Source organism: Acanthopagrus latus, chromosome 19 (assembly GCF_904848185.1).
Source record: "Acanthopagrus latus isolate v.2019 chromosome 19, fAcaLat1.1, whole genome shotgun sequence".
Classification (NCBI taxonomy): Eukaryota; Metazoa; Chordata; class Actinopteri; order Spariformes; family Sparidae; genus Acanthopagrus; species Acanthopagrus latus.
The window spans coordinates 20,178,883-20,203,731 of record NC_051057.1 but is presented as its reverse complement, the minus strand read 5'-3'; the positions used below and the strand labels follow the sequence as shown (position 1 = coordinate 20,203,731).

Sequence of the window (24,849 nt, the reverse complement as noted above, 5' to 3'; positions counted from 1 at the left end):
GGGGATCCAACCTGCGACCCTTCAGTTATGGAAACCCCAGGCCACAACACCTACCGCCCATCCACCCCTCCTTTTGTCCCTCGCTCACTCACTCACTCCTCCGGTCCTAAATTGATCGCAGCTGCGGTGCATTGTGGTCCGATTGCACAGTGTGATCCCTGGACAGCACGGTTCAGCAGCCTTTCTCTGCAGACACTCGCGCTGCACTTCTCTGCTACAGCAGTAAGCACTCTGTCACATCCACACAAGTATACTGGAACACCACCTACACACACACACACACACAAAATACTGCAGTGCAAAAACAAATTCAGGCCCGTTTTTTTTTTCCATTTACACCCACAAAATACTGTTGAACAAATCTGTCAAGCTACCCGAGGAAACTACACTATATATTTATGCAATCCTTATCTGGTAATTGCTCTTTCTTTTTCCCAGCTTCTCCATGAGCTCCTGGCAGGAGGAGGCTAAAGGTTTGTCCTCACAGTAAGCTTGGCCTTAACTGGGAGGGGAGCAGTGAACCCCCATATTTCTTGCTGTTTGCTGGAGAATACTGTCTTGACTGGTGCAACAGATGGTCCTTCCATGCTGCTCTCACGCTGGTTGTACCCAGTTTAATTGCTTATCGTGAGGACAGTCAGCATATGTAACATGGTCACTTGGTGCATTCATGAGCTCCTCAGGTGCTCATTTCCCAAGTTGGGTGGTTGTTCTTCTGACTTCGGTATGTTTGCGTGCGTCATGTTGGAATGTGCGAAGCGGCATGAATGGTAAAAAGTCGTTGTTTTGCATTTTATCCCAGCAACATGTTGACAGGTGTTTCCAGATGAGACAAGACGATACGTGACTTCAGTAAAGGTCTCTTTCTGAGGGAGTATGTGGTAAGCGGGCAGCTACCTGGTCCCTGTTGGACCAAATTAAGAGCTGTGTCTTTATAATGGTTTCTGGTGGATGCTGGACTACTTCGGGGTCGTCTTTTGTCTCTGGTCTCTGTGGTAATGAGAGATCTGAGTCTGAGGCTACAGGTCACGGCCCTGCCCCACATCAGGTCCTGTTCACAAGTGACAGGATAATGGAGCGCGAGATGGTCAAGGCGGTTTGGTTGGGCCGCTGAGCAGGAAGACGAAGCTGATCTACCATCCAGTCCTCACCTTGGTCGTGAGCTTTAGGTAGTGATTGAAAGACTGAAATCGAGTGAGCGGCTCAGACATCCCGGGGGAGCTCGGAGTCGAGCCAACCCTCTCTCGCGTTGAAAGGAATCGGCTGAGGTGGTTCGGGCACGTGATTAGGATGCCTGCTGGGCGCCTCTCTTTGGAGGTTTTCCAGGCACAACAAATTAGGGAGGAGATCCCGGGGCAGACCCAGAACTCACTGGAAGGATTACATATATCCTGGGATCCCCCAGGAGGAGCTGGCAAGCGTTGCTGAGGAGAGGGATGTCTGTAATACCCTGCTAAGCCTTCTGCCACGACAACCCAACACCTTCAAAGTGGAAGAAGATGGATAGATGATACGGAAATATACAAACCTTCAAGACATCCCAGTATCATGACAAGACTAATGCAGAAGGCATCGCATTTTGTCCAAGCACATGTAAACTTTGGCTCATATATTCTGTGTTAGTTGTGCTGCAACTATGATTTTGTCACGTATGCAGACACCCTCCTGCACAGCTTAGTCATCCTCCTTGAAAAAGGCTCCATCTTCCTGAAGGATGTCGTCACGGGGGGGAACGCCAGCAAGAGCAATAAAAGAGGCTTCATGCTTCTTCATCCGTTGATGTTCCACCGCTGCTGTTCTTCCCCCGCCGCCAATTGAAAAAGAGAAATTACAGGTGCAGTGAACCGTTATATCGCTCTGACCTGGGTGGATAAATGGAAATGTTCTCAATGTGTTGTCATAAATGTGGCATATCTTGAGAAAGAGCCACAGTGCCGCCTCTGTCTGCTCGTCTTTCTTTTACTCTCCTTATTCTTCACTCTTCACTCTCCTTCAGTCTTTCTCCCCCTCTTACCTCCTTCGTACCGCTCCACTCTACTCTTCTATGTTCCCCTTATCGAACTCTTACTACTCCTTCAGTTTTCCCTTCTCACTCTTTTAACAATCACTGTCGTACACTATTAGATAAAATACTTAGAATATTAAATCAGCAGGGTCTCTAATAAAATCTTTACATTTTCTCATCTATCACCTTCACTCTTCTTTCTATCCAGTCTACCTGGCTGACTCTCGCTAGCTTCTGGACGCAGTAGTTTGTTGTTGAGGTTGGTGATGGCAGTGGGCAGGATGGGCTCAACCCCGAGTGACATGCCGGATACATTTTTCTTTCAAAGCTGCTGTCAAATAGATAAAGACGATTTTCGCGCGCTTGTCTATTTGCATGTCTCAGCCGGACCTGACCTGCTGGTAACTCCCCCCTCGGTCTCAGCAGTCGCTCCACACAACAACCAGTCGATTGCTTTCCGTTGCTCAACTCCATCATCATTCGTTACATTATTGGCAAGTCTGTCGATGAAGACGGACTCGTTTTTCTTCCTCGACCACAGACCAGCCCGGACCCAGGGATGATTACCTTGAAGGCTTCCACTGTGCCACTTTCAATTAGAGCTTTCAATCATTTTTTTAAAGAATAACTTTTGAGCAAATCATTATTTCTATAACTGGGAGAGAGAAATGGAAAATGGACTTTTCACAAATCAATTTTCTGAATGACTCCAGTGGGTTACTTAACCTTACTGGATAGATACTTTAGTCACGTTTTCTCTGATTGCTTATCGACAGCTACCCATTAACTCAAAAGAGATTTCCACGGTGAGAAGACAACAGAATGATTTTAATAGATTTCCAATAGGCAACCTTTGGAACTCATTAGTTATTATTCAGCATGTACTTAACTATGCTCCAGACACATTTGCCTGTGGGACTGTACACGTGTGGAAGAAGTACAGTCGGTAATGAGAAGGTGAAAGACGTCCAGGTGTCGGCATGAATACTGCACTAAACCTGACTGGAAAGTCTAATGTGAACAGGTTGTTTCAACAGTCTTCAAGTTAGTGTATTTATAACAATGCCTTCTATTAAAATGCAGTCAACAAGCGTTTGTTTTAACCTATTAAATCTTGACTTTCATCGTTAAATCAATGTTCACTACACGTGCAGGAGAAAAGGGCTCGTGTGAGACGCGTTCCAGGTTTGGAAAACATGGTTTCATGGTCAAAACTGTGACTTTTTTTGCTCATTTTGCTTTTGGTAAAATAGACATTTGTAACACAAGAATCTAAGACATTTGAAAACACTTCCAACAGAATGTGAAGAAACAACAGTGTGGACGATACATCAATAACCAGCTGGCCCCTGTTTTTCTTTTTGTGAGGGTGGAGAGGTCTTAATATAAACCAGAAGGCCTCTTAACCTCTCTGGACACACTGTTATTTATTTTTTAATCATCACACCTCATCCTGTGCATGTGAAAATAAAGTAAATCATTCAAAATAAACTAGTTTAATATTGAAATGTCATCTTAGAATTAGTGGAAACTGAGATATTTGAGATCTGGATTCATGATAATCACTTGGATGTTGCAATAGATCACTTGCTTATAATTATCTTTCCTTCACTGATTTTCCACTTAGACGATCCCACGGCTATCGTATAAAATACTGACCAATTCTTGACCATACTGATCCAGTTATTTGTTGTCTTTTGTTGCCTACCACAAGGTGAAATAAAAAATGTTGTACAAATGTTCCTGCGTGGGAAAAAAAGAACCAAACCAATTTTAAAAATGGTGCAATGATGTGTCCTGACTGTTTTATTTATCGAACAGATTGAGAATACAATGCTGTTACATCACCTGGATAAAAGAGGGCTGTGTGTGTTTATATCTTAGCTGAATGGCTAATGTCCGCAGATTGGGGTCAGCAGATGTCAGATGCGAGGAGAAAAGCCGGCGGCGTGCTGTTCAGTGCCGGCAAATGAGTTTCCAGGATCAATTTAGCTCCTGTCCGTCTTTACTCAGAGCTGTTAAGGTCCAAGAGCCAAATCACCTGCCTATCATTGTTCCTCAGAGCCCAAACACTGCTGCCATGAGCTATAAAGACAGTGTGACCACTATTTGTGGACTGACGACTAAGTAGCCATCCACATGGAAACGCGGTTTTGCATATTCCTGAAACGATGCCAAGGAAGACGAGGGAAAGAAGATCATTTTTGTACGTGTGGACGTGGCTTAAAACTTTTGTACCCATACAGAAATAAATACAGTATATTTGCAGAGTTTTCATAAGAAATGAATGTTACAGTCTCTTTCTTACTGTTCCCCCCACACGAATGTAAAATCACCCAATGTGAAATACTACATTGAATAGGAAATAACCAACCAAAAACCTAAACAATGACAAATCCTGGCCAGGAAAAGACTGAGTGCAGCTGGACTATAGTGCTCACCAGTGTTTTTAAAACAGCAGAGGCCACGAGAGTTCACCACTTTAATTTGGTCTGTACGCTCGTTCCTCGGCTTGGCTTTTAAATGCAGAACACACCAGATCATTGACTTCTCCTGAAACAAGAAACAAGGAGTGCTATTAACCGCGGACAGTCTCGTTGTCAGACTTGCTGGCGGTGTTGTTCTTAGAGGTGAAACCACTGGAACACCAAGCGCATTGTGCTGAATACACAAATTCAAAAGTTCCACTTGAGAGCAACTTTACTCTCTAACCTCAATTACGCTGCTAGATTATCTAGTTTGTTTTGTGTCAGTCTTGCGTGTTACAGACCGATCTTTCATCTCCCTCTTTAATTGCACTTTTTGGGCTTTTTTTGTTGTTGTTGCCTTCATTGATAGAAAGCTTAAGAATGACAGGAAATGGCCCCGGACTCGAAGGTATCGATGTTTTCTTTGCAGAAAATCAACTTCAGCGCGTCTTTCTGTGTTTTGTTCAGCTACATGCACGTAGAAGTAGATAGTTAGGAAAGGTCCAAAGCACAGAACAAATGTTCCTAAGGGGATCAATCAACTACAATTTAAGTAGCCGCGTGCATTGTTTAGTTTCTAATCTCCTGTTCATCTGTTCCCATGTGAGAGTTTGATCTAACGTCCAACTCCCTGTCTGACGTCTGTCGACTGACTCCTGGATCCAGTCCAGTCAATTACAGACAAACTGAGGCCGTCGCTCATTATCCTGACTTCGTGAGCTTCAGTCAGTGAGGAGGACGTGGACCCAAAAACAGGTCATCCTCTAATTGTTTTTGGGCTGTTTGTTTTTTTGTGAACTGTGACTTAGAGGGCAGGCAACACCGGAGACAAACAGGACTTCCAAGTCTGCCTGCGCTCCTGCCAACGCTGACCAAACACAGTCTGGCAGCCATGCCTGACGAGGGCACTAATGAGTGTACTTGAAAGGGTCAACATCTTTGGGCAAATGCATGAGCCAGACACAAAGAACACACTGACTCATAAGTTCAATTAGAGGCAGAGCGGTAGAACATTTTTTTTTTTTTTTTTTTTTGGATCCCTGTAACCTTCAGGAGCTTCGTTTGCTCCTACAAGGTGAAGCAGGCGTCCATTTTCATTCAGTGGTAAGTTTGCAAAAGGAAGAAAAACACAATCCTCTACACAGAAACGCTTTAAACAACTTTCTCTATACTTACTGAGTTCCTAGTGGTCGTGCTGTAACCCAACCATGTGAATAAATGTTGCTGATGATGCAAACTATGATATGTATGATTAACAAACAAACAAAAGAACTAGTTGAGAATCGAGGCCTGCGAGGTTCTGGTGTCTCACTGATGATGCCTCTGCGTGTTTCAGGAGTGAATCAATCCCCAACAAAAGCTGTCCATCTAGATCCCAAGAGTGCATTAGATCCATCCAAGTTACCAAAGATGGCTTCCAAACTCTGACTTACTGATTGACATCCCCATTTGACCAGTTAGGAGCTTCTATGCCTGCCCTGTGGCCTGAAACAGCCAACGAGCAGTCGGGAAACAAAGGAGACGCAGCTTCTCTTCTTTCCTCTCTCTGCTGAGCCACTTCGACGTCAGCCTTACGTATACGCAACGTGGACTCATTGTGTTTTCCAGCTAAGAGGGGCAGCTACAGGTCGCCTGCAGGCTTATTTATGCATTCAAAATGTTCAAACAAGCAGACTGAATAAATCAGTGTGTTCAGACTTCCATAGATCATTGACGTCAGCACCTGGTGCTTCTGACAATGGGGGGGAAAATCTGACTGTAACCTTATTTTACTAACATGACGTTAGTGCCTGAGCAGGCCTGTCAGAAAGTAAACTCAAATCATCCGATGCTTCGTTGGGTATAACCAGCAACAGACGCTTCCCTTCTCTCCACATGGTTCTGGGTATAATATAGTCAGTTTCTGTTGTTTAAACTCATCCATGCAGGCCGATGTTTCCCTTTTCGAAGCTCCGCTCATCCGAACTAATTCACACTCGACTCTGCACTTCCTCGCGGTCCTCAGCAATGCACCTGACACCTGAGCGACACAAGTGTGAAGTCGACTGGATGAACGAGGAAATCGAAGGGCGGACAGAGATTCCGTCCATTTTAGATGGATTTACAGAAAGAAAGGGAGAGGAGAGGCTGAACAGAGACGGAGCGAACATGACTCATCCTTGAACTGGGTCGAAATTGATTGTGTCAAACCGAGAGGAAAATGTGTTCTCCCTCAGGAGAGGTAAGAGGAGCAAAGGACAGAGGAGAGGCAGGAGGGTCACGGAGAAAAGTAAAAGGGTTCTTACAGAACAAAACAAAAGCAAAGGTGGTCGCCAGTGTACTAATTCAAACACACACACACACACACACACACACACACACACACACACACACAATGTAGTGTAGCACAGGTGTGTATGCATCAGCACTGAGATGACACTTGTGAACTAAAAAGACATGACTGCCTAACTGTATTTAAACATCTCTCTCTCCTTCAGTTCCTTTTCTCTTCTTGAGATGATTTCAGTTGTTGACCTCCAGAGTTTCACCACTTATTTTTTTTCCATCTGACGGCTTACGTGCAGTTGTTTTCCTCCGGAAGACGGTTGAACAACCGCCTCGTACAGTGGATTCATGGAGACTTTGCTTGAGGGAATTAAATGTTTAAATCAGGGATGGATGAAGAAGTCTGAAGTGACAGATACGTTATTGATGATAACACAGTCAAAACACAGAAGCAAACATAATAAAAGAGTGTAAAAAAGAAAAATATAAACACAAATTTAGTGGTTTGTACAGAATATAAGGATAACAAACACACACAGCCTGATAGTCTAACTGCTTACATACATACTTCAGTATGTGCAGACTCAGTTAGTTCAAGTACCTTAAATTAACATCTTCACTTTTCAGACCTGTGATTCCTCAACTGTCCTCTAGCTGCCACTGCTGAGCTCCTCCTGACAAACTACCTGCCTGCCCAGCTGCTTCCTGTTAGTCATCAGGATACAACAATCAGCCACAATATTAAAACCACTGGTAACAAGACCAGCATATGTTGTGTTTTGGTGCTGGTCTGTGCTGGTTTTTTTTCCAGCAGGGACAGCAAAAACTGCTCAGGAACAGCCCAAGGGAACACAACAAAGAGCCCGAGGTGTCGACCAGGCGTCCTAAATTCCCCGTATCCCAATCAGATCGAGCAACTGTGGGACGTGCCGGGAACAAGTCCGATCCATGGAGCCCCCACACCCCGACATGCAGCACCCACAGGATCCACAACAAACATCACCACGCCTCAACAGGTCAGAGCTGTTTTGCCTGCATAATATTAAAGGGGCTTTTCTCAGAAGGAAATAAGGTCCCTGGAACAGTGTTCAAAGCTAGAAAGGTGGCAGGGTCCGCCACATATAAACAGGTCAAACAACGTGATATGTTAGCCAGCTGTTCAAGAACTAATTACTATTATTTCTGGCCGTCGCTGCAGATTTCCCAACTCTTGTTTCCTCCCACAGTCACTCAAGGTGAAACAAACCAGCAGGGACACAACTATTTATGGAAACCCTTTAGGTGTTGCAGGGGTCACACCCGACGACCTCTCACTTATCGTCTCTGGACACTGCTCCCTGATGCAGTAAACCCAGAGTGCAGTGGTACAGTTGAGAGAAATAACTTTGGGCCTGGGTTATTGATTGGCAGGGCGAGCAGCTGGCTAATGCTGTGTGCCGGGCTCTGTTCTTTCCTCCAGGAGGAAGAGGAAAGTGACATCGTCTTCCTGCTGCACGTCCTCGGGGAGGTCTCAGGCTCTGTACGTTGTTATCCCGTTATCGGCTAATCCTCTTCGTTTGCTTATTCATACGAGGATTCTCATCTCGTTCTTGATAATTCAGGGCGGGGAGGCCGGGGTCGCCTCTGGGTGTCTGCTGTCACTCGCTTCCAGGAGGAGAAAATCCTCAGGGCATTCATAAAACGTGTTACAGGAGGAATATTGAAAAATATGAAATGAGCTAATGAAACACAAAAGTAAAGGTGAAAGAAATCGGTGTAAAAACTTGACTTAAATCAAGACAGCGTGTGTTAAAACGAAGATGGTGAGATGTGGTCTAGGAGGTTTAAAAAAACAAAAACAATTTGTGCTTCACATTTGTATTTTGTGCGCATGAAGTAGCAAATTAAGGCTCCTGGATTAATAATTCATACGCAGATATATACAGGGAGACTAAATTGTTTGCATCTTGACACGCTTTGAAATGTTTTACAGGCAGAATCAAACAGCACAGACAGTTATCACAGGTATTTTTCTGTCAGAATTTTTGCTTTTAATTTCCTCCCTTGGTCTGATTTCTCACCCTTTTTCTGTGTTCACCTGTGTCACCTGTTTGTCTGATGAGTTTCCTCGAGTCTGTTTTCATGTCTCTGCGTTCCATCTCCTGTTGTGTTTTCTTGGCTTTTGTGCCGTCACGTTTTCCTGGTTTGTCACTTGGATTTGATATTTTTGCCTTTTTCTGCCTCATTTTTTGATCCTCGATTTCACTAATGATCATTTTGTTCGTAAGGTGTAACGTCTCAAATTTAGCTGCTCTTAAACTAAAACCCACGCTTCCTTTCCCTATGCTGATGACTGTATTTTGTATTTGTAGGTAGCACATGTTTCCACAATGTAGTTTGAAGGCACATCTGCATGTGCTGCTCTTGCCATTGATTACTGGAACAATTGACTGAAATGAAAAGGTTTGCAGCTGCTCGGCATCCGGGATACAGATAGTCGTGTGCTTCTGTAAAGATGTGCAGGGACTTCTGCTCTTTCTGATGAATTCAGCAGTGCTGAAAGATCAGACAAAAAGGCTGAAAGTACAAGGTTGTTTCTCGATGGACAATAGAGAGTGTTTGTCGGAAAAAGAGCTCCAATTGTCGATACTGTCGTATATCCGGCTGTTGATCGCTGGACTCTCAACCTTGACACGTGGATCTGTAATTCCTGCCTATTCCACAAGGTTACATGATGACTGAGGATGTATGGGGCGACAGTACAATACCAGACAATGTGAGCATTTATCACTTAACCGTATTTGCATGTCTTTGGAAGAAACAACGCTTCCTCTCGCAAACCCTCCACAGGAAGGATCGAGGAACCGAGAAGCAAAGCCGCAACTGGAGGCCAGCGATCTTGTGCGAAAGCACTTGCCCGCCACAAAAGAGGGTTTAATCCATAGCAGTTGTCCTTGGTGATACACAAAGCATGGTTTGGTGCATTTTTCTGATCATTGTTTTCTCAAAAATATATTTATTTTCTCTCATAGCGACTGGGGTAGGGATGACCTTGTTATAAACTCCTCATGAGTCACCTTCGATGGCCCTCAGGGGAACAGAAGTCACACTCATGTACGACTAGATGACAACTCAAAAACTGAACAAGAAGCACTGGGGGAAAAAAAAAGAAGGGACTCAAAGGTATTCCCCCAGCTCATTATTAATTTCAGGGCCTGAGGCAAAAAAGAAGCCTGAAGCCCTTATTAGTCTCTGACCCTGATCTTAACCCCTACTAAAATTTAATTGGCTGTGAGATGAAGGGTCTGCAGATTCTGCAAAGACAAGTTGAAGTGGTGTGAAGTTTCATATCCTTCACGTTGCACCATGCAGGAGTGAGCGCAGAGATAATGAGCAGAGGAAAAATACTGTGGAAAGTATAAAACAACTGATTTCTGGCTGCATTTTTTTGTCAAAAAAAAAAAAAAAATGCCTCGACTGTCGTGCTCATAGGAAGCCATCAGTCTCAGGAGCCCTAATTTATATATATCATACTTAGTTGCAACTTCTGCAAAACAAGAAACATCAAATCTGACGGCACCACAGGAGGAGCTGCATTAATAGATCACGATGCTTTTGGAAACGTCTCACTCTCTATCGTTGACCCTTAAACTATGTGATGTTTTCATCCTTCACATGTGAAAATGATTGTCGGTTTAAGTTAATTATGTAAATTCAAGCACATATAAATCTAAAAACTTTTATCGCAGTCATGATGCAAACCTCCGTTAGCACGCTAAGGGGCCTACCTATTTTGTGTTGGCATCGAGCTTGTTATACAAAATCATTTAGGGAATTAAAAAATGCGTACTGTAATGTTTCATCCTAGGTAGTGTGCAGTTTACATATCAGGTACCAAATTTGGCTCCAATTGATTTAGTGCAAATTGGTAGTAAATCCTTCACCCCGACAGACCGATACAAGCCGAAACGTGAAGCAAGCTCTCGATTTACCGATGACCTACGATCATGAACTTTGGGTTCAGTTTCCTTCGCTGGGGGGTGAAGAAGATAGATGAATGGTAGTAAGGATGTAATTTGGTCAGCACCCTTAAAAGTGCCAAGTCTGGTACCCACCCCTACTCGTTAATAGCAACACCTATTTACCTGTCAGGTGGAAAAAGTAAAGAGAATGATGGACTGAGTTAAGAACAAGACGTGACTGATGTTTCCAGTGTGATGTCACAGAGCTTCGGTCCACATGATAAGCTATTTTTAGAGATACCGGACCAATCCAACTACCAGATGTAAGCAAAGCACGGCCCTTTTAACTGTCGTGTTTATTTTTATGTGAAAAGACGTGACATTTAACTCACTAATGGAAAAATGCGACAATCAAAAATATACGCAAGGCACTTTTCTTGAGGTATGGATTCAACCACCCAACCTTATCAAACCCACCCAGCATCAAACTGAGAATGACCATCAAAGAGATCAAAGTCAAACGCTTTTTTTTTTTTGGTTTTCCATTTGGATGATTTTCCTGCTGCCAGGCTGATAAATTGGTAATTGAACAGGAAAGTAAACGAAGGGCAGCGAGGGAAAAAAGAGCAGACGAGGGTGAACTAATTATTCTTCAATCAAAAGGTTGTTTTTTTTTTTTATTATTATTATTCATCCTCAATTGAAGAAACCAGTGAAATTGACAGAGCGAGATGAAAGGCAGTTATGTTTATTTGTGCTCTTTCTTCCTTTCTTTCTTTCTTCCTTTCTTTCTTTCTTTCTTTCTTCCTTTCTTCCTTTCTTCCTTGTCCTTCTCAGGTTCGGTCTTTTCGCTCTGCCAGGGGACTCGTTTGGCTGTGAGTGAGTGAGTGAGCGAGTGGCTGAGTTGGGAAAAGCATCAGTATCAATTTATCCACACCATTACCCACATTGAGCAACACCACACAGACACACACACAGAGTTCAGTCTCCACTCTGCAGCCCACCGGACGACACTTTGACCTCTGGAAAAGTGCTGGCATGTGATTACAGGCGGAGAGGAGACTACAGTAGACTTAGCGCTAGCATCAAAATCTCTATTTTTAAAACACTAAGAAGGACACAACATGAAACTTTGCTTGTAGTATCACCAGGGTCTCTACACATGAACACCAGCAGTAGAAAACATTGTTTGTGTACGCAGAGTTTACTGAAAAGAAAGTTTTTCTAACAACTCACCTTAGCAGTTGCTTCTTCCACCCCCAGTCATCATGGCAGCCGAGGAGTATCGATCTCTGGATGCAACGTAGCTTTGAGGAGAGTTAAGGTGGATTTTTCTTAATTGGAGTGTTAAAATCAATACATGTGACCAGCAAGAAAATGTAGACTGAATTAATCTGTTTTAACACATCGCTATGAACCCAAAACTAAGAGATTTCTCTGTGATCTGACTGCAACCGGAGCCGTTTTCCATCACGTCTGCCGGCCTGACTCTCCTTTCTGACTCGCTGAGGCAGTTTCAACACGACCGCGCTTCCTGCTTGAAGGTGTCGCGCTTGTCTCGATCTCAGCAACACTGTCGAAGAATCACCGCTAACAAAGCAGCTCTGATCATCATAATGAAAGCCCCAGTGAAGCGGTAAAACACAGAAGACGTTTGAAAGAACAAACAGGGCGAGAGAAACCGAAGAGATTCGGGTCGAAGCTCCAACACACTGACTTTTAAACGAGACACACATGATTGACTCGTCTCTTGCTTGATTAATCTGCTGATTATACTCTTTAACCAGCTGACTGACTTGTATGTTCGTTTGGTCCTCGTTGTCGATTCATCTCTTCTTGTATGTTTTGTAAGAAAAATACAACAAGAGCTTATAGCTCGACACTTACGCTGTCAAATAATTACAGTGCAGTGAAAAAAACAACAACAACAAAACACTGAACTGCAGGGGAACTGTGAACGTATTCATCTGCGTCATGATTAGTCACTGTTTTCGTTAGCATGTCTAATGATGGTACATGTGTGAGCATCTTCGAACAGAGTGGGAAGACGTCTCGTATCAACATCCGGAGGCGGCGCGGGGATCCGACCTGCTCCCGCTGACACGCCGCTGTCACGAGCGCGCCATCGAAGCTGACAGCTCGTCTCGTATCGTCGCCGGCCCTCAGATGTTAGTCAGCGGCTGCCATGAGAACACCAACCTGCAAGGCCTGGAGCTTCCACACAAATGTGTCCAAAATCTATGTCCTCTTTTTTTTTTTAAAAGATATAAGGGGGAAATTGCAACATAAGTGCACCATTACAGTTTGTATTTCCTTGCAGAAAAGTCAAGAAAATGCTGATTTCTGTTCAGCTTTTAAATTGAGTGGTTGGAGGGCAATTAGGACGAAAAGACAAAAATCCTATTTTCCACATTAGTGGGAAAGAACATGTACAGAACACCGGGTCGCTGATTGCTTTAACAATAGCAAAGCTGCAGAGTCCGAAGGGAAACTAAATTGAAGGGGAAAGAAAAGAAAAGACATGTTGGAAAAGTCCCTGATGCACACAAGAGAGCAGGTTATAGGGAGGAACCTGATTAGGGCAGCGGAGTCTGTTTACATGCTCAACAATAAACTCATTTAAAAACATGCAGCCGGTCAGGGATTGATTTCTTTTTACACTCACCTCACCGTGGAGGTTTCTCGTCAAACTGAGGTTTCATAAATCAGGTTATTGGAGAAAGCGGAGAATAACCAACCTGCCTAAGTGCATGTGACCACACCACCGTATTGATCTGAATGGAGGATGTCAGAACGCAGCACGCTCTGACCCAAATCGGTGAAGCGCACTTGATTTTTAAGATTTTTCCAGACGGGTGGAGGTGGATGCCATCGCCAGCAGAGAAGCTTGGACTCATTAAATTGGCATTAAAATTCATATTTATCTTAAAGTTTTCAATGAGCACTTGAGACTAACTTGTGCCTCTCATAACTGCAAATAGGAAATCAATCCCAGAATGTTTACACACTTTTAAAATGTCCTCAGTCACACAGTCTTCTAAATATGGCTTATTGTTCAATGCATCGATGATGAAAGAGGCCCTTTCTCGCAAAGTTCTTGGATCTGTGCCTTTAACCGGAACCGTGCCAAAAGTTAATGGGGCCGATTCTGGTTTCAAGTTTCGTGGAAGTCAGTTGTTTTTTGTCATCCTGCTGACAAACCAACCAAGAAACGAACAGATATGGAGGCAATGTTTACCATGATAATTTAGCATGTTAGCATGCTAACATTTGTAGGGTAGAGGGGATCAAAGTCATTGTATCACATCTAGACACAATGTTGGAGACAGAGCTCCATTTATTCCCACAAAAGTTGCTCGCTGGCGTTTGGAAGCCAATAAAGCTCGACTTCCCGCGGATGAAAACACCCGGATATTCCACGTTGTGCTGCCCGTTGTGCACGAGAGACTTCGGCTGACTGAGCTGGCTAACGATTAAATAATAATCTAATCCTGCAGCGAGTCATTTAGCTCATATAAAAGTATTTGTGGGCCCCAGCGCATCACATGACGATGTAATCACGCCTGGTGCTCTTCCTGGGGGGCTCCGGGGGGGGAAGCCTCATTTCGATCACTTCTGTATGAAAGACTTAAAGGTCGGCTTATTTAAAGATTTCTGCACCAGCGTGTCATTCTGAAGTAAACACTGACTGCACAGTGTAATGGATTTAGAATCATGACGCCATCAGTCTTTACATTGGCTGCCTGTTAACCTCGCTATGTCTGTAAAATTCCATCTGCCGCCGGGCACGAGACCTCCCGGGAAAAGGAAGGTTAACTGGTGATCAATATCAATTATAGACTAAATGACTGAATAGATTCTCGTCCTGTTCTGTGTTGTTATTTCTGACAAAGGAAAACAGAAAAAAAACGGTCCAGCTGTCTTTGCAACAGCGGCGCCAACAACGGCAAAGCTGCCGTCTTACAGCAGCTCGATCAGTTCTGGTAAATTAAAGCAAAGTCTCGAGCAAGACGTCAACAAGCGTTACAATTCTTTCTGACGTTGCATGACAGTCAAAATCTTACTGAACGCAGCCGTTGACGGGTGAAAAGAAGAAGAGAAGAAAGAGGTTTTTATCCACTCTTGTCGTCTAATTTATCAGAGCAACCTTTGTCGCCTCGGGGCGGGAAGCATTGTTAATCCAGCCTCCCTGCCTCAACACTTGTCACTCATCTTGATGAGTTTAAGATGACATATTACCCGAGGCCGAGGCGATCAGCATCCATGAAGACACGAGTGCGGCGACAGAGGCAGGAGGAGCAGATGGTGAAAACTACAACATCTGCAGCACAACGCTGCAGTCCTGGATTTTCTTTAATTGGGCCTCGTCTGCGGCACGTTGAGCTCCGATTTTTCTTTTTGTTTCTGAGTCCCAAATCCTGTAACTACAAGCTATTGTATACATGAAAGAAAATCCATTTGTACACATGCACCTACACTCTTAAAATAAACCTTCTTATATATTATTAATGTGATAAAGCTGCATATCAAGGCTTTGATTTAAAGATAATTATCTCCACCTGCGAGTCCACGGGAGTCTTTGTTGTCTCGCGTTGCCTCTGCGTACACAGACTCATTTAAAACACATCATTGTCAGCGCCGAAGCTCTTTCACACTGAAGCCGATGAACTTTACGGTGAAAACAAAAAAATATATATATATCCCCGGGCTCACACACATTCCTCTCTGGGAAACAACAGCTTTCCTCGCGTCTTGTGCCCTTTTCCCTGCCGGCTGTCCACCTGTTCGGCCCTCTCGAGCAAATATCTCATCGGTAGCCTGAGAGATGAGGCCGCAAACAGCTTGAAATAGCCTCCGCAGCCCTCGTGTTAAGGGCACATGACCGTCTTCACTTCGCAGATTAATTAGCACACATGCAAAAAAGATCAGATTACGCGCACTGGGACGTCTGGATAAACCCTGCGGTCGCCACCTTCACCTCCTGTCAGTGAATACTTGTTGTCGCCCTTTCGCCTGTTTTCCAATCTCCGTCTCGCAGCTGCAGTCGGTACGATCTACTGATGCAGCTCTTTCGGTCTATTTACATTATTACTGGTGAAGAAGGCCGCTGGAGTTAAACAGAACAATCAACCGACACCTCTCATAGATAAACACCGCGCTACATCAAAACATCCGCCGCGCGTATGAATGTGTTTGACCTTGTTTCACACGTATCCTCCACGATCTCCCGCAATCTGTCAAAGAATCTAAAGTTGCAGGCGTTCAATTCCGCAACCTTCAGCTGGCAAAACTACTTTTTAATGTTAAGGTAATGTTTGATAATCAATTCAGGAGGTCAGATTTAATGGATTCACTGCGCTACATGTCCCCAGTCGACCTAGAGACGCCAGTGACGAGCCTCCAGAGGCTGCCGTCACATTTTTTACCCTCATCTCCATCCGTCCAGGCGTCTTTTCCTGTATTTTGTGGCAGTATTATGAATTATGGCACAGATCCATTTCTGGTATTAGCAAATCGAGTTGATTTTTAGGTGTTTTGTGCTTTATCGATGCTCGAGGCGACGAGACAAGTTGAAAATAAGCCTTAAATTCTTCCAACAAGAAGATATAATGGTATAAATTAATATACACGTGTTTACTTTGTATCGTGACATAGAAAACTGCATTTGGAGATTGAACGTTATCAGTTAAAGGTCATATATATATAGGAAAAAGTTGTTTTTTTGAGATTCAGACAATCCCAAAGTGTCAGTGACTTAATGAGTTGGGAATGAGACTCAAAGGTAATCAAGAAATCGGACATTTAAAGCTAAAAATTAGACGTTGATTGTCACAAACCAGCAAAGATTTTACTCCACTCCATGAAATAAAAGGCACCTAGAGTTTTATTTACATCCTGTTTGTGTCCTCCAGGATAGAAACCTTTGACAAGATCGTGACGCTGAAGTTGACGCCACTTGTTGGTTTGTGGATCGGCCATCGCCATCTTGGTTTTTTTGGGGGGCCATAAGTGGTCAAACAGCACCTGGACGAGAGGGTGGAGGTGGGGAGGATATCCTGATTGGACCGAGGACACGTCTTGGTAACGACTTGTCAATCACATGGTAGCCTTATCACACACTGCTTTATCGTCTAATTTACTCTAAAAAGGACCAAAGCTCACAATCACTCTGTAACGAGGAAGACTTGAAACTAGCGATTCTACGTTTTTGACGTATCCTCTCAAGTCTTGCTCGTTATAGTGTTCTGGGTAATTTAAATACATGTCAGTGAGATTCTGTCTTTAAGTTCTTAGTTGTTTAACAGCCGTTCAGTCAGTCAGTCGGCCCACTGCTGAAGGCAAAAAGCCGTTAGTCGGTCAGTCAGCCAGTCTGCCAATCAATTAGGGTCGGTCAAAAGAATCGATCAGCCAGCCAACCAACCATTTAACCAGTCGGGCTGTCAGTCAGCGAACCAGTCAGCTGTGAAACACCCCGAACCTTCACCAATTACAGAAAGCACACAGAATCCTTTCTCTGATGTAATTAAGAGCCTTTTAATCTCCATTTACCTTTCGTCCTTAATCACACAGAATTACACACAAGCTGCACGTCGACCAGTTGTTCTTTTAGCCATCATGTCATAATCTTTTACTGAAATCCACATCTCAGTCTCAAACAGGTGGAAGAGAACGAGAATCGGTTTGTTTGTGAAAACGTCAGGATTTAGCCTTGTGAGGGGAGCCGGGGCGTCACGCTCGGAGGTGAAACGAGGCCGCGTGTCACTGTGGTTCCTTTTGACTCTCACTTTCAAGTTGAAGCTTCAATGATTTTCTTTGAATTTCAACAAAAGGTTTGTCTTTTCTTTGCTCTAAACGTGGATCTCTTCTTGAATTCTCAACTTCAAAACGTGGGAAAATCACTTTAGGAACGTACCTTTATCGCTGCGGCGCTGCGACTCGACCAGCAGTGTTCCTGCAATCATTTCATGGATCTAAATTTTTTTGTATCCTGTGGCTGATTTTGTTCCTCTAGCAGGGAAATAAAAAGTTCAAAACCTTGAAAATGTTTTGGACTTATTCGATAAACAACGTGAGGAAAACCAGCCTTGTTTGTTGACTCTATAAATCTGACTCCTATCAGAGCATAACGATTAAAACAACATATTTAATGACAGATTTTGGTCCTTTGAGAGACATAAGTGCAGGGAAAGTGTCCTGTAATGATAAAAATACCCTGGAATTTTTTTTTTTTTTAATGAACACTGGTTACGTTTTTAATGAAGCAAATTGAATTAAATTAGCTCATTTTGTCGTATTAATAATTCATCCCCCTTTGGAGATGTAAGAGTGCATCTGTTGGCAAGGTTACACGTGTAATCAAAGGCTAAGACGCGGCGTTACGACAGCGAGCGGGGGGGCAACATGTGTGCGCACATGTGCATTACCTGCATAATAAGTTCACAAAGGCCCATTATTTTAAACTGTTCTCATCAGAGGGAGGACATTTTATTTATACGACTCAAAGACATACGCTGATGGTTTTCCCACGAGTGGCTACTTGTGGAGAATAATGCAGCTTCCTTACATCCAGCCCCGCGCGATGGATCACGATACTGAAGGGGATTTATGTAACAATTTCTAGTTGTTTACATGAATAATTCGCTTTCTTGATTAACACATGTGAGTGGATTGTAGAACATGAGACTGTGGACAATACGATTCTGCTGCTGTGAAAGATTTTACATGACAAATCCAAAGCATGTTGGTTGACGCGGGCTCAGGTGGCCGCTAACGTAAACAAGGATGCAGCACAACATAGAAGCTCCACAGAAACTGCAACTGTAACTATCCAAATCACAAAAGCTGCTGTTTTTGGATAAAGGTGCGACGGTGGCAGCGTTTTAGCAGAAAATCTCGTTTTCCAGATGTAACATAAGACATCATCAACACGTTGTTTTTTGTGATGATGACTGATTTTTGTCCTTTAACCTCAGCAGACTAACAACAGACTTCCTCTCACCTTTAACCGCAAAGGAAGTGTCTGATCTAAACGCGACAGCTTCTATTTTTTCTGCCGCAAAATAACCAAAAACTCCCGTTTTGGAATTAAATGTGTCCAAGAATGAGGAGCGACACAATCACTAGGATAAAGACAGCGCAGCCGATACTACCGATACCCATCCTGTTGTCAGGTATCTTAATTACATTTCCTCATCTGACCCCAAGAAGTGACCCGATCAGCCAATAAATCATTATCTAACCCGCATCTAAGGAAATGATTGGGCTACATGGAGTATTTTTAAACCTCAGGCCATCACATCAGTGTGTCCTGTCCTGAGGGAAGAGCACTGACCCCTCCTATCAGGCGCATCATGGATTCTCTCTGCTGCTGACACAAGTAATCAGTGATTCCTTTTAATTAAATGTGTGTGCTGACGGCTTTCCTCTGGTTAGCAGAGGAGAGGAGTCTTGAGCACTGCATGCACCTGTCACAGCCTTTAAAACCAGTTCCTCTGAGACCATCTGAGATACTTTATGTTGACCAAAGCAATAAGTAATGATGGTGGATGTGTGATAGTCATGTCCAGTGCCTTTTAGCCACAAATTTGTGTCTGGACTTATACTAAGGCGTTGTTGCTCTTAAATCAGTTGTTTTCCCTATGAAGTCTGGACTTGCAATGAAATGCAGTTGACCCTAAATCATATGATTTTACTCTGGAGTCTGGCACAGTAAAATGCTGTTATTGCACAGAAATGTCTTGTTTTCTCTTCTCAAGTCTGGACTTGAAGTGAAGGGCAATTGTTCTTAAATCAGTTGTTTTCTTTATGGAGACTGGACTTGCAGTGAGGCGCCATGGCTCTTAAAGCCGTTGTTTTCTGTATGAAGTCTGGACTTGCAGTAAAGTGCAGTAAGATGCTGTTGTTGCACAGAAATGTCTTGTTTTCTCCTCTGAAGCCTGTACTTGCAATGAGGTGCGATTGCCCTTAAATCAGCTGTTTTCTTTATGGAGTCTGGACTTACAGTGAGGAGTTGTTGCTCTTAAATTAGTTGTTTTCTTCATGGAGTCTGGGGATATAGTGAGGTCTAGTAACTTGTGGTTGCTACAGAAAGCACCTGTCACAGCCTTAAAGTCAGTTCCTCTGAGCTCAGCTGAAATACTGTATCTGGACCACAACAAGTGAATCATGAAGACAGAGGTGTGATATTAACTTCCCTTCTCAGCCACAGGCAGCTTTGTTATGCAATACTTTCTTCCCTGGCCTGATGGTGGGTTTGAGGTTGTTACACATGCGTGCTCACACACACTCACACACCTCCTCATGTTGAGGGTTTGTGTCCCCCAGCGCGTTAAAAGGCGCTGCGGGTGATAAAAGCTCAGTCGCACTTCGCGCTTTACGCCGAAAAGGAGCGCACCTCTCCGGACCGGGAGCGCACGGCGAGAGGGGGCGGATCTAACGCGACCCCGGCATCTGCTGTGTGAATCCTCACTCACTCTCCAGGCAGCTCTCTGGGACTGTAAAGCCACCTCAGACATCTTTCTTTCCTCGTCTCTCCCTTTCTTTCTTTCTTTCTTTCTTTCTTTCTGTCTTTCTTTCTGTCTTCTTCACTAATGCGCTCGCGGTGCCACAGCGCGCTCCCCCGTGCCCCCCTCGCTCCTCCAGATGGGCTGACCGGATGAGAAGCACCGAGACCGGATGGTCGGTGCAAACTTCGGGCCGGTGCAAACTTCGCGACTCAGCCCGGTATGATCGTGTGCAACGTGAGCCTGAGCTGCGCGCACTGTCCCGAGGGAGGCACGGCGGCGACGTACGAAGAGGTGTCCGGCTCGCTCCCTCCTCCGACCCTGAGCCCGAGGGGGCACCTGGTGGTGGCGGTGTGCCTCGGCTTCATCGGCACCTTCGGGTTCCTCAGTAACTTCCTGGTGCTCGCGCTGTTCTGCAGGTACCGGGCTCTGCGCACGCCCATGAACCTCCTGCTGGTGAGCATCTCTGCGAGCGACCTGCTGGTCAGCGTGCTGGGCACCCCGTTCAGCTTCGCGGCCAGCACCCAGGGGCGGTGGCTGATCGGGCGCGCTGGGTGCGTCTGGTACGGGTTCGTTAACGCATGTTTAGGTGAGCTGATGATTTCTAATTGTATTTGGTACATGTCACTGGAGAGCTGCTGACCCAAAGGAACGCCTCTTTAAATCTAATCTGCCTTCTTATTTTGATAAGTGATCATTCACCACCTATTAATTTATTATTTTCTTGGCATATTGACTTTAAAATATGGCTGAAAGTGAGAATATTGTATCCAGTCTGCCCTCTTGTCAGTCTGATCATGCACGTTTATGCAATAACGACCTAAGCAGCAAAAATATTCTGAATTTTATTGGTTGCTCGTCTTTGAGTAGGAATTTAAACATGAAAATCGATCACATTTATTGAGAATTGATCAATTCTGAAATAGAATCAAGTGCAGACGTCTCTTCTCCCTCACTTACAGCTTCATCTTCCATCTCTGTTACTTTTCCTGCCCTCTTTAACAGTGTTGTGTCCCTTCAATCGGTCATTTTCTCTCTGGCTCCCTGACTTTTGCAGTAAAGTGTAGTAAGGTGATGTTGCTCTCAAATTGAGCTTTTAGTGAGGTGTTGTTGCTCTTAAAACAGTTGTTTTCTTGCTTTTCTTGCTCTAGACTTTCAGCAAGGTGTTATTCTTAAATCGGTTATTTATTCTCTGGAGTCTGGTTGTTGTTAGGAGTTGCTCTTAAATCGAATGTTTTCTCTCTGGAGTCTGGTAGCAGTTAGGAGTTGCTCTTAAAACAGTCGTTTTCTCTCTGGAGTCTGGTTGTAGTTAGGAGTTGCTCTTAAATCGGTCGTTTTCTCTCTGGAGTCTGGTTGTAGTTAGGAGTTGCTCTTAAATTGGTTGTTTTGTCTCTGGAGTCCGGGCTTGTAGTAAGGTATGGTCAGATGTTGTTGCTCTTAAATTAGTTGTTTTCTCTATGGAGTCTTGAGCTTAGGTAATCAGCCTAATTTCATATTTAAATCCAAAACATTTTTGCTGATTTTCACCTCTAACAGTTAAAAAAAAGAGAAAATACGGATTTTAACACTTCTTCTACCACCGTGTCTGTGTGTAATTTCAGACATTACCTTCTTTTCTCATCATATTAACTTAAAAGCGAGGTGAAAGCGTGAAAATGTTATATCTAATATATCCTGTTTCAGTGCGTCCACTCTGCACAACATGCACTTTTGTCAAAAAAGATTTTATTAGCACCAAAATTTTACAGATGAAAATGGACAAAATTGAGTGTTTTTCAGGATTAGCAGCATCACAGACTCCTCTATGGCTGATTTACTTTCCTTTACCTGATTTTAACCACATTTTCTCTCTAGAACAGCTTTCAAGGGAATCAAAGAACTCACTCAAATCATATGATTAAGATCCTGTTTACTTGTGTCACTATGCAGTTAATTAAAACCCTATTAAGTGGTGAAGGTAACGTGCTGTTGACCGTCGATAACGTTCAGCCGTGCCATAAGCTTGCAAACTGAATATCCTTTGGGGGACATAAATTATATGACAGTGTGATGTGTCATGAGTCAGATTCGGTCCCAGAGGTAACTGTGGAGGGAGGATGCAGGAGAGATGAGCTCTAAAAAACACGGAAAAGGCATTTCTGATTGTATTACATAATGTATCTGCTCTTGTTATAGGCTCTTATCGTGATCCTTAGAGGTTACGTCTGTTTACAAGAGCTCTTCACCAACGCTGGATCAAACATGTGACCTTTCAGCTTCAGTATGATCACTTGAATCACTAATGTCACCCTTTTCTCAGTAACTGGGATCATGATTTTCGAGCCACCGGTGTGAAGAAAAAAACAGAGGGAGAGAGATGATGATTGAGGGGAATTCCTGCTGTGCTTGTCAGTGTTTTTGTGCTCTCTCTGAATTTAGATGAACTTCTCTCTTCGTGCCTCTGTGAATTACTGCAGATATTAGTGAATAAATCAGTCGAAACAGACTTAAGGACAGACGTCATCAGCTATCACCTCTTCATCATCTCGCTCTGTTACTTTTACTGCCCACTGGGGCAGCTCTTGTTGCTCTTAAAGCTTTTGCAGCTTCCCTCTAGAGCTTTTAGACTTTAACTGAGGTGGTGTTACTCTTAAATCAGTTGTTTTCTCTATGGAGACTGGACTTACAGTATGATTTTGTAGCTCTTAAGTTGTTTATATTCTCTCTGGAGTCTGGACTTAAAGTGAGGTGTTGTTTTTCTTAAAATCATTTTTTTTTCTCTGGACTTGCAGTTCGACGTCATTGTTGGTGCTCTGAAATTAGGTGTTTTTTTTGTCTGTGGAGTCTGGACTTGCAGCAATATGTCATTGCAATCATTCTAAAATCACTTGTTTCCCACTAGGATTTGGACTTGCGCTGAGTTTTACTGGACTTACAGTAAGATGTTGTAACTCTTAAGTTGTTTGTTTTCTCTCTGGAGTCTGGAAATGCACTGATTTGATGTGTTTCTTAAATCAGTTGTTTTCTCTATGGAGTCTGGTCTGTCATGCAGGTGTTGTTGCTCTTAAATCAGTTGTTTTCTCTATGGAGTCTGGTCTGTCATGCAGGTGTTGTTGCTCTTAAATCAGTTATTTACTCCCTGGATTCAGGACTCATAGTAAAGTGCATTAAGATGTGAGATACTGTTGACAGAAAATGCAAGAAGGATTTTGTATTGTTGCTTCTAATTCAGTTGTTTCCCAGTAGAGTTTGGACTTGCACTGAGTGGTTGTTCCTCTTAAATCCCTTTTTTTCTCTATGGAGTCAGGAGTTGCAGTGAGATGTTGTGGCTCATTAGTGGTTTATTTTCTCACTGGAGTTTGAACATGCACTGATTTGCAAATCACCTGCTTTTTCACTGGAGTCAGTACTTACAGTAAAGTGCAGTGTGTAAGGTGTTGTTGCTCTTAAATCAGTTGTTTCCTCTATGGAGTCCGGACTTGCAATGAGTTGTTATTGCTCTTAAATTTGTTGTTTTCTCTTTGGACTCTGGACTTACAGTAAGGTGTTGTTGCTCTTAAATCAGTTGTTTCCTCTATGTAGTCTGGACTTGCAAGAATGTTTCGTCTTCACTGATTTAATTTGTTTTCTCTCTGGAGTCCAGACCATTTGACCTGAATTTGTTCTCAATTTTCTCTCCATCAAATTGAAGGATTCTGACTTAATCCCCCCCAAAACACCACTATACTGCTACTGACAGGGTCAACAGCTCTCCAATACAAACAAACACACCTTCCAAAAAAGAAACAACAGTTGCCCTTCAATGAGACACGGCCAATTTATAAATCTGATTGGAAGTTTTCGCACAACCCGAAAATCTTCTGTGATGAATTTTGCACAGTGTTTCTGTTTCTGCTGGTGCTTGTTAGAAGTTAGCTGTAGAATAAACAAGCAATAACCAACAGCATCAAAGGCTCACTGCCGAAAGAGACCTGAATGAGATGCTTTAGAGGTGTTATTGTGTGGCTGGGTTGGTCGTTGGCTTTTTTTTTCCCCTAAAACTATGGAGTGCAGAGATGGGCACCCTAGCATCAAAGATTTATGCAAGGTGTTAATGATTGATGACAGTTTGGTCAGAATCGATCAAGATGGTGGAAAAACAAGAAGAAATTGGTGCCTCAGGTCGAAACTGTCCAGAAATAACTGACAGTGGAGCTTCAAGTTAACTCACATTGTATTCTGGTGGATGGAAAGCTTGTTAGCAATGGTAAAAAAAAAAGGGACAAAACTGATTTTGTTTTTTATTTCCTATGTACATTAACTTTGTGCTTATAAAATGGTCAAAAACAAGTGCTGAGGTGAAAAAAACAACCTATTCAAAGGTCCAAAACACATAAAACTGCATAATTTTCAGATTTAGGGCTTTAAAAACTAATATAAACTATATACTGCTGGACTTGAAATCTGATTGGCTACATGAGGCATCAGTCACCTGGAGGCTGGAGAGTAAGTGGCTCACAGGAGGAGAAAGAAGAGAGAGTGGGTCACATGTCTGCACGATCACTCATTGGCTGTTGTGGGCTCTAGGGCGGGTATAGATGCTCATTTCTGCTTAAATGAGCTGTCAATCAAATGGCTGCGATCCCAGGATCTCCTCTGTAGAAGGATAACGGCGTCTGCTGTGAAAGTAGGACGTTTTTTGATGGATA

General features: G+C 43.4%; 1 protein-coding gene and 1 long non-coding RNA gene across 5 annotated transcripts in view; one reads left to right on the top strand and one right to left on the bottom strand.

Moving 5' to 3' along the window:
• Positions 1 to 7,471: 7,471 nt before the first annotated feature.
• The window catches only part of tmtopsb (teleost multiple tissue opsin b), a 45,714-nt gene continuing 28,336 nt past the window's right edge, over positions 7,472 to 24,849 (top strand). The window contains exon 1 of one of the 2 annotated variants that reach the window (XM_037078334.1): positions 7,472 to 7,754. In XM_037078334.1, the coding sequence (XP_036934229.1) occupies positions 7,508 to 7,754 (247 nt within the window). In that variant the 5' untranslated portion in view covers positions 7,472 to 7,507. Of the gene's footprint in view, positions 7,755 to 20,270; positions 20,772 to 24,849 lie in introns of those variants that run through there. The other variant, XM_037078333.1, reaches the window with a different exon arrangement.
• Positions 11,325 to 15,790, bottom strand: LOC119008259. Of its 3 annotated transcripts, XR_005071372.1 has the most exons (4): positions 15,239 to 15,790; positions 14,919 to 15,110; positions 11,916 to 11,986; positions 11,325 to 11,578 (listed from the first exon to the last, which is right to left on the bottom strand). It is a non-coding gene; the product is annotated as an uncharacterized LOC119008259 (long non-coding RNA). The 3 variants fall into 3 exon arrangements; XR_005071370.1 differs by lacking the exon at positions 14,919 to 15,110 and having other exon boundaries at positions 15,239 to 15,748; XR_005071371.1 differs by lacking the exon at positions 15,239 to 15,790 and having other exon boundaries at positions 14,919 to 15,201.